At 39.3% G+C, this 14,861-nt stretch overlaps 1 protein-coding gene across 4 annotated transcripts in view; it reads left to right on the top strand.

Moving 5' to 3' along the window:
- The window catches only part of LOC141796033 (kinesin-like protein KIF21A), an 82,374-nt gene extending 69,547 nt beyond the window's left edge, over window positions 1-12,827 (top strand). For 2 of the 4 annotated variants that reach the window (XM_074676899.1, XM_074676897.1), the window contains 8 exons: window positions 2,915-2,989; window positions 5,205-5,341; window positions 7,289-7,463; window positions 7,571-7,735; window positions 9,074-9,191; window positions 9,290-9,460; window positions 9,550-9,749; window positions 11,512-12,827. In XM_074676899.1, the coding sequence (XP_074533000.1) occupies window positions 2,915-2,989; window positions 5,205-5,341; window positions 7,289-7,463; window positions 7,571-7,735; window positions 9,074-9,191; window positions 9,290-9,460; window positions 9,550-9,749; window positions 11,512-11,602 (1,132 nt within the window). In that variant the 3' untranslated portion in view covers window positions 11,603-12,827. The remainder of the gene's footprint in view (window positions 1-2,914; window positions 2,990-5,204; window positions 5,342-7,288; window positions 7,464-7,570; window positions 7,736-9,073; window positions 9,192-9,289; window positions 9,461-9,549; window positions 9,750-11,511) is intronic. The other 2 variants (XM_074676900.1, XM_074676898.1) reach the window with 1 other exon arrangement.
- The last annotated feature ends 2,034 nt before the right edge of the window (window positions 12,828-14,861 follow it).

Raw genomic sequence — 14,861 nt, 5'->3', positions numbered from 1 at the left:
GCTGCTGCTGCTTAATTGGCTGCCTGACTGTCTCCCCTCACAGCCGAGTCATCAGGAGCCGAGTCATCAGCCCACCACTTCCCCTCTCCCCTAAAGCCTGTCCCAGTAACCACGCCGTACCGCCGCCACGTTCAGCGTGTGACAGGAAGTGTGGGCGTTCTGTACATGGATGAGTAAGAACAGGAGATAAGGAGAATTGACACAAACCTGGCAGACAGTCAGATTAGAGTCAGGGGAAGACGGTGAGGATTAACGGTTACGTTATTCTCCTAAATCTGTCAACTTCCTCAAAACCTGGAAAATTCTTCATTTTCCTGAAAGTCACAGAGGGAAACTGATGATGACGAGGCGTAGATACATGACAAGCTGTGTGAGAGGATCCCAACATCTAAACCTTTGAGTTAAAAACATTAACCGTCCTCGTTCAGTGTGAGCTAACAGAGAAATTAGCATAGGGTTAGCATTACATAGGGTTAGGGCCAGGTTAAAGATATAAAAATCTAATAAATTTACTAGATTACGAGCTTAAATTCATGAGAATAGGGTCGTAAATTTACGAAAATAAACTTTAAAAATCTATAAGACAAAGTAAAAATTCATGAGATTTAAGTTTCTGAATCTATGAGAATTAAGTCGTTAAGTTAAGAGAATAAAGTCTGTTTTGAGTCTAAAGCTAGGCTACCAGAAGCTTGTACAACAGCTGTGCCTGTTTTTGTTGGTGTGGTCGTGCCCTTTCTCTTTGCAAACTGTTTTTTTTCCAGTTGCTTCTTTGGCTAAAACACAAGCTAAAGGCTAAAACAGTGGCTATAGGCTAAAGCCTGAGCTTTAGGCTATAGCATGAGCTAAAGACTAAAACATAATTTAAAGGCTAAGATACAAGCTAGGGCTAAGATATGAGCTAAAGGCTAAAACAGGGGCTACAGGGTAATGGCTAAAACAAGTTAAAAGGCTAAAGGCAAGCTCAAGGCTAACACAAGAGCTAAAGGCTAAGATACAAGCTAATGGCTTAAACTTACGATACAGGCTAGAACACAAGCTAAAGGCTAAAACATGAGCTAAGGGGTAGGGGGTGAGCTAAAGGCTAAATAACTAGGTAAAGGCTAAAATACAGGCTTAGGGCTAAAACATGAGCTAAAAGCTAAAGTACGAAGTTAATGGCTAAAATACAAGCTAAAGGTTAAACACAAACTAAAGGCTAAAACAGAGACTATATGCTAAAGCCTGAGCTTAGGGCTTTAACATGAGCTAAAGACTAAAACACAAGTTAAAGGCTAAGATACAAGCTAGGGCTAAGATATGAGCTAAAGGCTAAAATAGGGGCTACAGGGTAATGGCTTAAACAAGCTAAAAAGCTAAAAGGCAAGCCCAAGGCTAACACAAGAGATAAAGGCAAAGATACAAGCTAATGGCTTAAACTTAAGATACAGGCTTGAACACAAGCTAAAGGCTAAAACATGAGCTAAGGGGTAGGGGGTGAGCTAAAGGCTAAATAACTAGGTAAAGGCTAAAATACAGGCTTAGGGCTAAAACATGAGCTAAAAGCTAAAGTACAAAGTTAATGGCTAAAATACAAGCTAAAGGTTAAACACAAACTAAAGGCTAAAACATAGACTATATGCTAAAGCCTGAGCTTAGGGCTTTAACATGAGCTAAAGACTAAAACACAAGTTAAAGGCTAAGATACAAGCTAGGGCTAAGATATGAGCTAAAGGCTAAAATAGGGGCTACAGGGTAATGGCTTAAACAAGCTAAAAAGCTAAAAGGCAAGCCCAAGGCTAACACAAGAGATAAAGGCAAAGATACAAGCTAATGGCTTAAACTTAAGATACAGGCTTGAACACAAGCTAAAGGCCAAAACACTAGCTAGAGGCTAAAAAGCAAGCTAAATGCATAAACCCAAGCTAAAGGCTTAGTCACAAGCTAGGGCTCTAGCACAAAGACTAAAAGGCAAGCTAAAGGCTAAAAGGCAAGGTTAAGGCTAACACAAGAGTTCAAGGCTAAAATACAAGCTAATGGCTTAAACATGATCAATAGGCTAAAACATGTGCTAAAGGCTAAATAAACAAGCTAAAGACCTAAACCTTAAGCCACAGGGCTAAATGTTGAGTTAAAGACTAAAACATAAACTAAAGGCTTAGTGATGTGCTACACACTAAAACACGAGCTAATGGCCAAAACAAAGGCTTAAGGCTTAATCATGAGCTATAGACTAAAACATGGTTTTAAGGCTTAAACACGAGCTAAAGGCTAATACAGTTGTTTCTTTGGGCCGTTAATGCCTCTAACAGGATCAGGTAGAGGAAAATCTGAGGACTGACACAGGGAAAGAGGACGTGGTCTGGACTCAAACCTGAGCTGTGTGAGGGTGAAGACCATCTGTGCTCTCTGTGAAGTGTTTTTAATTTGCAAACTGTCTGATTCCTTCCAGCCACCGTAGTCCTCAGTCCGGGTTTTAATGCCTCAGTCTGACAGATTTAAAGAGAATAATTTCAGACATTAAATATCACAGTTTAGGGTGAGATTGAAGAAAATAATCCATACCTCAGATTCAGAACGACAGGAAGTCCCTGAACGCTTGTGGCGCAGTGTGGAAACATCAGCTGTGTGGAAGGGGCATGGAGGCGCTCTTCGTTAAAGACACGTTCAGGGAGTTTCTGACGCCTTTAGTCAGATGAACACAGCAAAAACTGAAAGAAAGGTGGATCGAGAGCAGGGATGAGACGCAGCAGACGGCCACAGGTGGGATTTGCTTCAAGACTGCAAACTTTGATACACGGGGCATGTGGTTTAACTGCTGAACTGAGACTGCACCTCCTGTTTAAGGCTTTCCTGACTCCTTCCTATGGGGCTTTTCTCTCATACAGGGACTGAAATAAAATGACCCATGAATGTCTGATACTCTCTCCTCCTTCAGTGCAGATGGACGCTGTCACCCGTCCTCCAACCACCTCCTCCGTACGGTTTCTCCTCCTCTCCCCGAGCCTCCAAAGTACAAATCTTTATCATTTATTCTCCTCAAATGTCACTCAGATGTCACTGTGGGTGCACAGGGCCGAGGTGGATGCTAACACAGGTGTTTCTTCAGGCTTTACTAACACGACCTGGCTCATCTCGACACTCAGAGCGGTGTTTTCTGGATGTCCCGTCACCTGTTTGCTGGATTAAAACAACGACTAAAGCTCTTATCAGGAGATAATTATCACAAACCACCACAGCCTCATCTTTCTGAGCTTGTTACAGACTCTAATCCTCTCCTTTCATCAGCCTCTTTGTTCCTCTCCTCCTTTGTTCTGCACACAGCAGACCTTTAAGAGCTCATTTATTCACAAACTCATCTCTATCAGCGCCTGATCGCGCTCTGCGCCCCTCTTTCAGCTGGAGGAGTGAAAAGGCTTCGACATTTACACAATCAGAGGTCGCTAACCTCTGACGCTAACAGCCGATGAGACATCGATCAGGGTCGATGTGGCGCTCATTAGCCTCCTTGTCCCTAACAATCCAACACTGCTCCTCTCAACGATCACCTGTCCGTCTCCTCGGGTGATTTCTGATCTATTATGGGCTGAAAAAAGAGACTGAGGCGTTTTTCAGCTGCTTCTTATTCTTCTTATTCCTAGCTCAGGGGTCTGCAACCTTTACTTTCATAGGAGCCGTTTTTCCTCAGCTCACCTGGATTAAAGTCATTCAGGAGACACAAAATCTACTTTATCTTCACAATAAAGAGGAAAAGGTGAATACAATTTTAAACAGTAAAAATCTAGAGGAAAATCATCTGATTAGGAAGTTTTTTTTTGTTAATATAATTGTACATGTGTTACCAGTTTTTTTTAAACAAATTTGCAAGAATTAAAAAAGTAAAAACTTGTAATAAAGATTTCATAAGTTTGAAAAAATTTACAAATTTCAATAAGTTGCCAATTTTCGTTAAAAAAAAGAAAAAGAAATTAAACTTTTTTTTTTGAATTTGATTTAAAAAATGTGACACACTTTAACAAAAATTCCAAAATTTATGAATTTCAGAAATATGCTTTAAAAATTCATAAAATTGAAGAAAATACTTTTCATTTTCAATTTTTTTAATTTAAAAAATGTAAAGAAAAAATCTAAAAATGTGAAGATTTTCATGAATGTTGAATTTATAATATTTGCCAAAAATACAGAAATTCTAGAAAAAAAATTGCAAAAAATTTCATAAATTGCCAAAAAAAAGACATTTTATTTTCATTTTTTTTATACTTAAGAAAAGTATGAAAAATAAAAAAAATGCAGATTTACATAAAAGTAGAAGTTATAATATTTGCATAAAATGCAGGAATTCCAGAAAATAAAATTTGCAAGAATTTCAAAAATTTGTTCAACTTTTTAAAAAAGATTCAATTTAAAAATGTGCAACAATTCTACAATGATTCCAATAGTTTGAAATTCAAAAATATGCTTAAAATTTCATACATTTGCAAAAAAAAAACTTTTGTTTTCCATTAGTTTATTCTAAAAATATTTTAAAAAATGCACATTATTTTAAATGTTGAATATATTATATTTGAAATTAAAAAAATTGCAAAAATTGCAAAAAAAATTAAAATCTTTAGAAAATTGGGATTGAAAAATTGGAAAAAATGTTTAAAAAAATCTAAAATATTTGCAAAAAAATTACAAAAGGTTTAAAATATGTTTCTTTTTAACTAATTTCTATGCTTTTTTGACAGATGTGATGAATATTTAGTGTAATAAAATGTTAACGCATGACTTTATTTAGTGTCAGTGTCTTTAATCATCAATACCCTCTGGAAGAAAAATAACTATTCTTTATTTTAATAATATTTTTAAGCAGCCACCTCAGAGGAATCAGAGGGCCACATGAGGCCCCAGAGCCACAGGTTGAAGACCCCTGGTCTAGCACCATCACCACTTTTCAAACTGCCTCCTGGTTTTTCTGTGGACTGCTCCTGACGTCTCTTTCTATTCCTGGTTTGCAGCATCGTGCAAATCAGCCACGAAAGCTGCACGCTGTGCATGATTCTGGTTGCGTGGGTGTGATTTATTTCTGTGCAGCTCTGATTATTAGGCAGTCTTATGTCTGTGCTGCATCTATTCATAGCTGTGTGTGCGTGTGTGTGTGTGTGTGTGTGTGTGTGTGTGTGTGTGTGTGTGTGTGTGTGTGTGTGTGTGTGTGTGTGTGTGTGTGTGTGTGTGTGTGTTTCCAGGGGCGTCATTAACCCCGTGCCGGCCACCAAGAGCAGCCGTTCGGCGACGCTGCAGTGCGTCCACGTGGCGGAGGGACACAGTAAAGCTGTGCTGTGTGTGGACTGCACCGATGACCTCCTCTTCACCGGATCCAAAGGTTAATAACAGCCGCCGTCACCCCTCCATCCTCCCTCCCCTCACCTCTCCCTCTGCGCCTCATCAGTATTCCTCACGTGTCTGCGTATCTCTCTGGCAGTGGTAATTTATTCCACTTTGACATGCTCTTACGCTGTTAACAGCAGATAAAACCTGACAGGATTAATGAAGATTGGCGTGCGCCGGGTGTGTGGAGAAGCGAGGCACGTAGCGTGAAGCTGCAGAAGCTTTCTGTGGAAATAAATGGAGGTTGATGTATCGGCAATCAGAAAGGATCCTTCCTTTTACTCCCCCCGAGCGCTTAATTTGACGCCTCTTTGCTGGAGACGGCGTGTCCTGATGAGTTTGTCTTCCAGGCGAGATGTCCGTCCATCCTGTTCGATACGGTCTGGAGGCGGCTTCTTCAGATTGTGCTTCAGAAATCAATAAACTGATGCTGTCAGAGCCACAAGTCTCACAGAGAGCAGAGTATGTCCACGGTTTCCTGGTTAATGCAGAAAATGCTCACTGCAGGAAGGGTTGATGTCTGATTTATAGTGATCGTTTACTTTTTAAAATTAATATGAGCCACGTTCAACTAACAAGTCCAGGAATTTCAGAATATTAAAGAGAAAAATGAAGCCTGACTCGTATGAAAAGCCTCAAAAATCATCCATAAGTCATCTGTAAAAAAAAAAAAAAAAAAAACCTTCCTGTGTCAAGTTTCTTGACTTGAAGGCTAAAACACAGGTTAATGCTAAAACAGGAGCTAAAAGCTAAGATATGGGCTAAAGGCTAAGCACAGGCTAAGGCTAAAACACAGGCTAAAGGCTAACAGTTGTGCCATAGGCTAAAACACAAGCTAAAGGATAAAACACAGGCTAGAGGCTTAAGCAGGAGCTGAAAGCTAAGACGTGAGCTAAAGGCTTAAGTACAGGCTAAAGGCCGAAACAAAGGCTAAAGGCTAAAACACAGGCTTAAAACTAAAGAACAAGGCATTGCCTAAACCACAAGCTAAAGGCTAAAACACAGACTGAAGGCTTGAACATGAGCTAAAAGCTAAAACATGGGCTAAAGGCTAAAGCACAAGGCCAAGGCCGAAACAAAGGCTAAAGGCTAAAACACAGGCTAAAAGCTAAAAAACGAGCCATGGGCTAAGACACAAGCTATAGATTAAAACACGGACAGAAGGCTTAAACAAGAGCTAAAAGTTAAGATATTGGCTAAAGGCTAAAGCACAGGCTAAAGGCCAAAAACTGAGCCATAGGCTTAAACTCAAGCTTAAAGCTAATACATGAGCTAAAGGCTTAAACACAGGCTTAGTCTAAAACTCAGGCTAAAGGCTAAAACACGGGCTAAAGGCTTACACAGAACAAAACAGAGGGCTAAAAACACAGGCCTAATGCTAAAACTCAAGCTAAAGTCTTAAACACGGGCTAAACACTCAAATACAGGCTAAAATTCAAGCTAAAGGCTAAGCCACAGACTTAAGGTTAAACACAGGCCAAAGGCTAAAACACAAGCTAATGGCTACAACACTAGCTAAAAGCTTAGACACAAGCTAAAGGCTAAACCCAGGTTAATGTGTTTATGCTAATGTAGCCTCCAACAAGTCAGCAGTTATTCTGCAGTGGTCTGTTCAAACTTGAGAGTCTATCAATAAAATGAAGAGCCAGGTTACGTTAGCTCTGTTTGGTGAGGTTGGAGTTGGTAGATGAGCTCTGGTAGGACAGAACCAGGATTCACTAACGTTACACGTTACAGACACGTCTCAGAGCACCGGGCTGTGAGGAGAGAGGAATATAGCAGCTGCTAAACTACGCTACAAACTGACAAAGTTAGCTTGTTGTCAGGTTTCAAAGTGTAGCTCTACCTAACTGTTGATAAAAACCTTACCTCGTGGAGCTGGAGTAGTAGAGTCATAAAGCAGAGTCATAATAAGGGGGACTGACTGTGTCTCTCTCTGCAGACCGGACCTGTAAGGTCTGGAACCTGGTGACGGGTCAGGAGATCATGTCCCTGTCAGGTCATCCCAACAACGTGGTGTCAGTCCGCTACAGCTCCAGTCTGGTCTTCACCGTCTCCACCTCCTACATCAAAGTCTGGGACATCCGGGACTCTGCCAGGTGCATCCGGACGCTAACGTGAGTCTGACTGATGGAAACATGGAAACTAGTTTAACACCTTTCAGAAAACCTTTTCCTAACCAGAGCGACTTCTACGAGCTGAAACTGTTCCTCTGTGTGTTCAGGTCGTCTGGTCAGGTTAACCTCGGGGATGCGTGTGCGTCAAACACCAGCCGGACCGTCACCATCCCCGCAGGAGAGAACCAGATCAACCAGATCGCTCTCAACCCCAACGGCTCCGTTCTGTACGCTGCCGCCGGGAACTCTGTCAGAGTCTGGGACCTGCGGAGGTGAGTAGATTTTATAAACCTGATATCTGTTTGTTAAAGTAAAGACCAGCAGTGTGTTTATCATCCTCTGAACCAAGGGTCTTCAACCAGTGGCTCTGGAGCCTCATGTGGCAGGAAGTAGAATTCTTTCAAAAATTCTGATATTTTAGTAATTTTACAAATTTCTTCTTTTTTGTATTTTTTTTTATTCATTTTTGTTATTTTTTTCTAATTTTGTTCAATTTAAGGTTTTTTTTTAATTTTGTGATTTCAGAATCTTTAAGTTGTTGATAATTTTTGAAATTTCAAAGTAGTCAAAATTTTTGCTAAGTTTCGAAAAATTAGATAAGAAATCATTTTTTTGCAATTTTTCTGAAATTACTTTCTTTTAAATTTTTTGGGGGGAGTTTTAAGAATTTATGGCATTTATATCTTGAAATTTCAAAAATTTGGGAATTCTGGCAAATTTTTGATTTTTTTTTGTTTTCAATTTCATTTTTGTTAGTTTTTTGCAAATTCATTCCATTGAAAAGTTTTTTTTTAAATTGTAATTTCAAAATATTTTTGAAATTTTACAATTTTCTAGGTTTTTTGGAAGTTTGCAAAATTTTCAAATTTTAGATCAATCAAAATTTTTACAAAGTTTTAAAAAGTTGAAAAAGGAAAAAAAATGTACATTTTCTGAAATTACAATTTTTTTGTGATTTTTTTAAATTAATGAATTAATGAAAATTTTGGCAATATCTTGACATTTCTAAGATTCAGGGTTTTAGATTTTTTTTATTGCAAATTTTTGAAATTTCATATTTTTTACAAATTTATGAAATGACAAATTTTCAACATTTTAAATATATTGACAAAATAAGACATCATGTACAATTTTACAAACACAAAAAACTTCTTGATTAGATAATTATTTACTGAATTTATACCTCGTTTAGAATATTTTTCACTTTCTGTCTTTATTATGAAGATAAAGTGGATTTTTTGGCTCTTATAAAAGTTAAGGTCACAGACTTCTGCTCTGAACAGTTACCTGATGCAGGTCACACAAATTTAATCAAAGCCTGATTTCTTCTGGCTGCTCCTCTGCAGGATGTGACTCATTATAAACCTGACAGGTTTCCAATCTGAAGCTGTCAGCCGTCACTTAAACCTGGACCAGGTTTGATGAATGAGCTCGTTGTGTTTTTGGGAATGACGGGCAGTTTTTAAGTGGCAGTCGGGATAATTAAAATAACTTTGGGTCAATATGCTCTGAGATTAAACTTCAGAAACGCCACTTCTTATCCAAAGAATCAGGATAATAACTGTCAAACTGATTTCTTCACTTTGGTTTATTCATTTCCTCTCCGTCAGATTCGCCTCCACCGGGAAACTAACGGGTCACCTGGGTCCTGTGATGTGCCTGACTGTGGATCAGTCTGGAAACAACCAGGACATGGTGATCACCGGGTCCAAGGATCACTACATCAAAGTGAGTCCACCACTTTCTGTCCTGTGTTCACCCAAAGTCCCAACAATCAGTGAAACGACCTCCAACGATCTGGTTTCTGGTTCTGGTTCTGGTTCCAGCTGTTCGACGTGACCGAAGGCTCTCTGGGAAGCATCAGCCCCACACACAACTTCGAACCCCCTCACTACGATGGCATCGAGTCTCTGGTGGTCCAAGGAGAGATCTTCTTCAGCGGCTCTCGAGACAACGGCATCAAGAAGTGGGACCTGGACCGGAAAGACCTGCTGCAGGTACTGGATCAGAGACTACGAGGGGCCCTGTGAGGGGGATCTCACGTCTCCTGTTCTGAGCATTAACTCCTTCATTTCCTGTCTCACAGCAAGTCCCCAACGCCCACCGCGACTGGGTCTGTGCGCTCGGCGTGGTCCCCGGGTCGCCCGCCCTCCTGAGCGGCTGCAGAGGTGGGGTTCTCAAGCTGTGGCACACGGACACTCTGGGGACGCTTGGGGAGCTGAAGGGTCACGAGAGTCCCATCAACGGCATCTCGACTAACAGCAGCCACCTGTTCACCGCCTCCGAGTGAGTCCCTCTCTGAACACGCAAAGTCACACTTCACACGTCCTTATGGCACGTCACGTGCTTCATGTGCCGTCTCTTCTCTGATTGGTGCACTGTAAAAACAAACTCCCAACATGAAAGTACAAGGGGGACCAGAGAGGGGGGTTCTCTTAACTGCACCAAGCAGCAAGTGCCAGTATGAAGTGCTGAAAACTGCAGTTCCTCCAGTGTCCACTAGAGGCTGGTCCCAAAAGCTCTGGGAGCCACATACACACCCATTCAAAAAGTCTGTACAAGCAAACATGTTAACCGCCCGGTTCAACTGCCTCTATTTCCCAGAATGCCTTTCAACAAGAGAACTCCAAAGTCAAAGAAGTCAAAATAATTAAAAATTACTCAGTATTTACAGGCGAAAATATAAATAAAAATAAAAAGAGCATCAGATGTAGAGGAATTAAATACATAATATAATTTTTTTCCCTCAATTTTAACATTTTCCTTTTTTAATAACTGTGTCTATGTGTTATTTTTTTATTTTTTTATTTAGTTTTAATCATTTGTAGTGAAAAATATTTCCATAAAATAGCTTTAAAATTCCTTTTCCCTGACTGTTACCTACTTTTGTCATTAATTAATCTGGATTTTTATGCACTTCTTATATGTATATATTTTTTATTTCTCTTCTTTCTTACCCTAGAATAAAGTTAAGTTACAGTTGCCTTGCTTGTTTTTTTTTTGCAATTTTTTTTTTAATTTTAATTAATGTATTTATTTTTATACTGTGCTTATAAAAACTATAAACATATAGTTACAGTGGTAAAAAAGAGGGAAATTAAAGGATTGCAAATAATGTATTAATTGTTCAATTGTAAAAAAAATAAATAAAATAGAATAAAATATATATTTAAGTATTTAAACATAACATGAGTAAATTATGATTTAAAGAGATTAAAATAAGCAAAAACAAAATAAATACCATTATTAAAATTATATCCTTACATGTTTACCATTTATATATGTATCTATTTAATATATATATATTAATAATTTTTTTTGTTTGTTCAATTCAAAAACAAAATTTACCAATAGGGTACAAAAAAAGCAAACTTGGCAAACCAATTTTTTTCACTCTAGTGACAGATTTTCTAAGTAATCCAGGCATTCTTTGTGTCTTTTAATATCTTGAATTAGAGAAAAAATACTTGATCAGATTTCAGGGCACCATCAGTGATCAGTGGCTAAGTTCTCGCTCAGGTATGTTCAGACTCAAACACAAATGTTCACCTGTCTCTGTTTTAAAACTCGTTACGAGAGTGTTTGTTGTTCAGAAACCTGTTTTTCCAGAAGTTTTTCTAAATTAACAGCGTGTGGCTGACACGCCGAGAAAACTGACTGATGAGGAGAGAAAAACAACTTCTTTGACTTACAAATCATCCCGCTGATGAGAGGAGACACACACACACACACACACACACACACACACACACAGAGGGGAAATGAGGCGAGCAGGTGTGTGAGGTGTGTGAGGTGATCACGACCAAGTCTGAGAATCAACATTTAGTCGACAGGTGGGAGTACGCGCTGACCATCGACAGATACGATTCTGCAGAATGTCGACCTTTAACGAAGCCACGAATCCATTAGATTAAGGTTTTTAATCCTCTGCCAGGAGTGATGGTTTATGTTTTTAATTTTTTCATGTATTTCATGTTTTTCATGTTTTTCGTCGCAGAAAAACATCTTTGTTTCTCTCTTTCTGACCGTTTCCCCTTCCTGTCTGCAGCGACCGGACCGTGAAGATCTGGCGCGCTCGAGGAGGACTGGACTCAAACCTGGACACAGCCGACAACATGGACGAGGCAGCCAGTAACTAACCACAGCGCCACCTGCTGAGCTGGAGGACACTGACGGCATCATGTGATGCTGCGTCCCTGCACTTTGACCCTGAACCACCTCCCACGCCGTCACCCTTTGAGACTGAGCCGACCTGAAAGTCACTCACGTGCGAGCACTTTTCTATCGCTGTCTCTCTGACTCGTGCTAGTTTTAGTTCCTGTGACCGACTGCAGCAGTTTTCTCTTCAGCGCTGTAGATTTGATAAGACGTGAACGTGACAGACGGAGAATATCTGAGCGTGTGAGCTTAAAGAGACAGAGCTGAGAAGGAGAAAGGCGAGGAGCTGACGGGTTGGTAGCTGGTCTTCTTCAACCCAGCTCTCTGCTCTGATTGGACGGTGGAGAACCAATGTCCCCGCTCCTTTTCCCTAGAGATTAACAGAAGTGGCTTTACTCTACGTGTTAAAGACAAATCATCGTCCCCTCCCCCACTTCCTGCTCCTCCTGCTCCTCCTGCTCCTCCCTCCTGAAATGATTATGCAGCTGTTTCGAATCAGCGACCAGAATCGTCTTAACGACTCGTCGTCCGCGTCCTGCACTGCGCTCGTGAACGTCACACACTTTACAGTAGCAGACTCACTCACATCACGGGTTTGACGTCTCTGAGGTCGGTTTATTCTGCTCCATCACACTCCTCTAACATCTGTCTGTGAAAACCTAGACCACACCAAGCTAAGTGTTAGCCTAGCGTAGCCTAGCGTAGCTTCTCACAGGGACTGGAGATCAGGTCAGAGCTGATGCATCCTGTGTACAGACTCCATGGTTTGTTGCCGTGTGGTCAGTTGAGTCATTAATATTTAATATCTCTCCAAACAAACAAAAACAAACTTAAAGTGATGTTTTGTTTTATCGGAGAGGAATTTTCTGCCTGATTAATGCAGAATTTGACAAATTCAGACATTTAATTTTATTAAAATCAGTAAGAAGGGTCTTGTATGTTTCATACTTTGACGTGTTTTGACCGTAACTTCCTGCAGAATCGCTCAGAAGAGTCACATGATATTTCTGTGACTGGTCTCTGATCTTCTACGAGAGTTGTCGAACTGTATCATACGGTAACTAAAAGCCGAAAAAGTGCTTTAATTATGAATAAATTAATTATTAATTGAAAATGCTGACTCATCTGTCTGATAGTTCTGATGTAAGCAGAGTTTATTTACTGACAGTTTTTTGTTTTGGAGCTTAAAGGGTGTGAAAAAAAATTGTGGTATTGAAGTTTTTTTTTTTTCATTTTTTTCATTTTTTTTTCATTTATTTTATTGTTTTCATTTATTTTATTTATTCATTTATTTTCATTTATTTTATTGTTTTCATTTATTTTATTTATTCATTTATTTTTTCATTTATTTTTCTTTTTTGATTAATTTTTCATTAATTTTATTTATTTACCGTTTATTTTATTTATTTTTCATTTGTTTTATTTATTTTTCATTAATTTTATTTTTTTTCATTTATTCTTTCATTTATTTTTCATTTTTATTTTTTTTTATCATTTTTTATTTTTCTTTTTTTTTTCATTTAATCATTTAATTTAATTATTTTTAAATCAAAAATTTTTGTTCAAAATTCAATTTTTTTTAAAAATATATTTTTAAACCCTTCTTTGTTTATAAGCTGGGTTGGAAAAAAGTTGAGTTGTCAGATTCCCTGACTAAATCTGAAAAACTGACACATTTGATGAGCATTTTTGGGGAGAAAATGGCTCCTGATATTTAATTTATTTTCACATGGTCAAGTGTCAAAAAAGCAAACAAAAAATTCACAAAAATCTGAAATATTGAAGGATCAAAATTCAAATTAAATTGGCGCCCCAAAAGTCTTAAAAAATGAAAAAAATAAAATAAAGAATCTAGAGAAAAATAAAACGTCCCAGCTCTGGTAGCTTAGGAAAGTCTGATCTTTAACAGTGACAGTTGACCAAAGACCTGTGAAAGGTTAAAAACACAATCAATAAAAAATAAATAGTTGATAAAAATAATTTAAAAACAGCAGATAGGAAAAAAAAACATAAACATCAGAAGAAAGAGCTGCAGTAAATGAAAGAAAAATAAAAAGTTTGATCGCTCAACGCAGAGAGGTGTTTTTTAACCGTCATCAGATAAATCAACTTTTTTGGACGTTCATTTTGGACTCCTTCATTTTTTTTTAACTTCACAGGAAGTCAAGTGCAGAGGAAAGTCAGGCTGATTCAGACTTCTTAAAGTTGATATAAACCCGGGAAAACGTCACATTTCATGATGTGAAAAGATGAAAAGTTTCTGATTTTTAGTCATGGTTAAAATGACACAGAAGAATCTGAGCAGATCCAAAGAAAATTAGGGAAAACAGAAATTATTTTTATTTTTTATATTTTTTCTTCTACTCTGAAGTGACTTTAAATCTCAGACTAGACTTCAGGAAACAATCAGAGGAAAAAAACTTATATTTTCTGCCAGGATACCTGACGCCTGTTCCTTCCTGTCTCCATGCTAAGCTAAGCTAACCATCAGTGAGCGAATAAACCTCTGTCAGAAAACGTCAAACTCTGCCGTCGCTCTGAAACATTTACTCTCTGTCGCCGTGAGCCGGTTTGATATACTCTCCACGTGTCGTCCATGTTTCATCGTATGTAGAAACGTTTGTTCACTCTTCACGCGCTGCGGTCCGCGCTCACTCAACCCTCACTGCTCAGATGTGGTCTGGCCCCGCCCCCCTTGCTGCTACGTGGTGCGCTCACCTTCTTTACCCCGATCAGAGGGCTCCCTCCTCGTCTGGACTCTGGCGAGGTCTGATCACTTCCTGCCTACGGAGCGACGTGTCTGTAAATAAGTGTGACAGGATATTTTTCTTTGTTTGTTTGTTGGAGAGGTCTACGGGGCCCTCTGCTGAGCCTGTCGATGAATGTTTGGTGAAGCAGCAGCCGTAGGCATCACGTCACACACCTTTCCTGTATGTGAACCCTGTATTTAAGAGAATCAGACTGAATGTTAGTTTGTGGGACCACCCGTGTGGCGAGCAGAGCGTCCTCTGGTGAGCTGCCGGGTTGTTTAGTGGCCTACACTTAGTTTTTTTTAAATTCTCTGTTCTGTTTGTTCTGCTTCCTGTCCCACGTTCCCCAGGCGTCTCCTCCCGCTCTGGGGTTTTAGAAAGCCATTCCTCAGTGGCGGACTCTGTAGCGATTCTAATGTCAGATGCCTGGTGAGAATAAACGCCATCTGTCAAAAAGCAGCAGCTCTGTGTGCTTTTCTCTGCTCCACCA

The sequence above is a fragment of the Halichoeres trimaculatus genome, unplaced genomic scaffold (assembly GCF_033239565.1).
Source record: "Halichoeres trimaculatus isolate MK-OKI-2021-1 unplaced genomic scaffold, fHalTri1.1 fHalTri1_scaffold_10, whole genome shotgun sequence".
In the NCBI taxonomy this organism is placed as follows: Eukaryota; Metazoa; Chordata; class Actinopteri; order Labriformes; family Labridae; genus Halichoeres; species Halichoeres trimaculatus.
The sequence above is the reverse complement of the archived record's forward strand: the minus strand, read 5'-3'. Positions and strand labels throughout refer to the sequence as shown.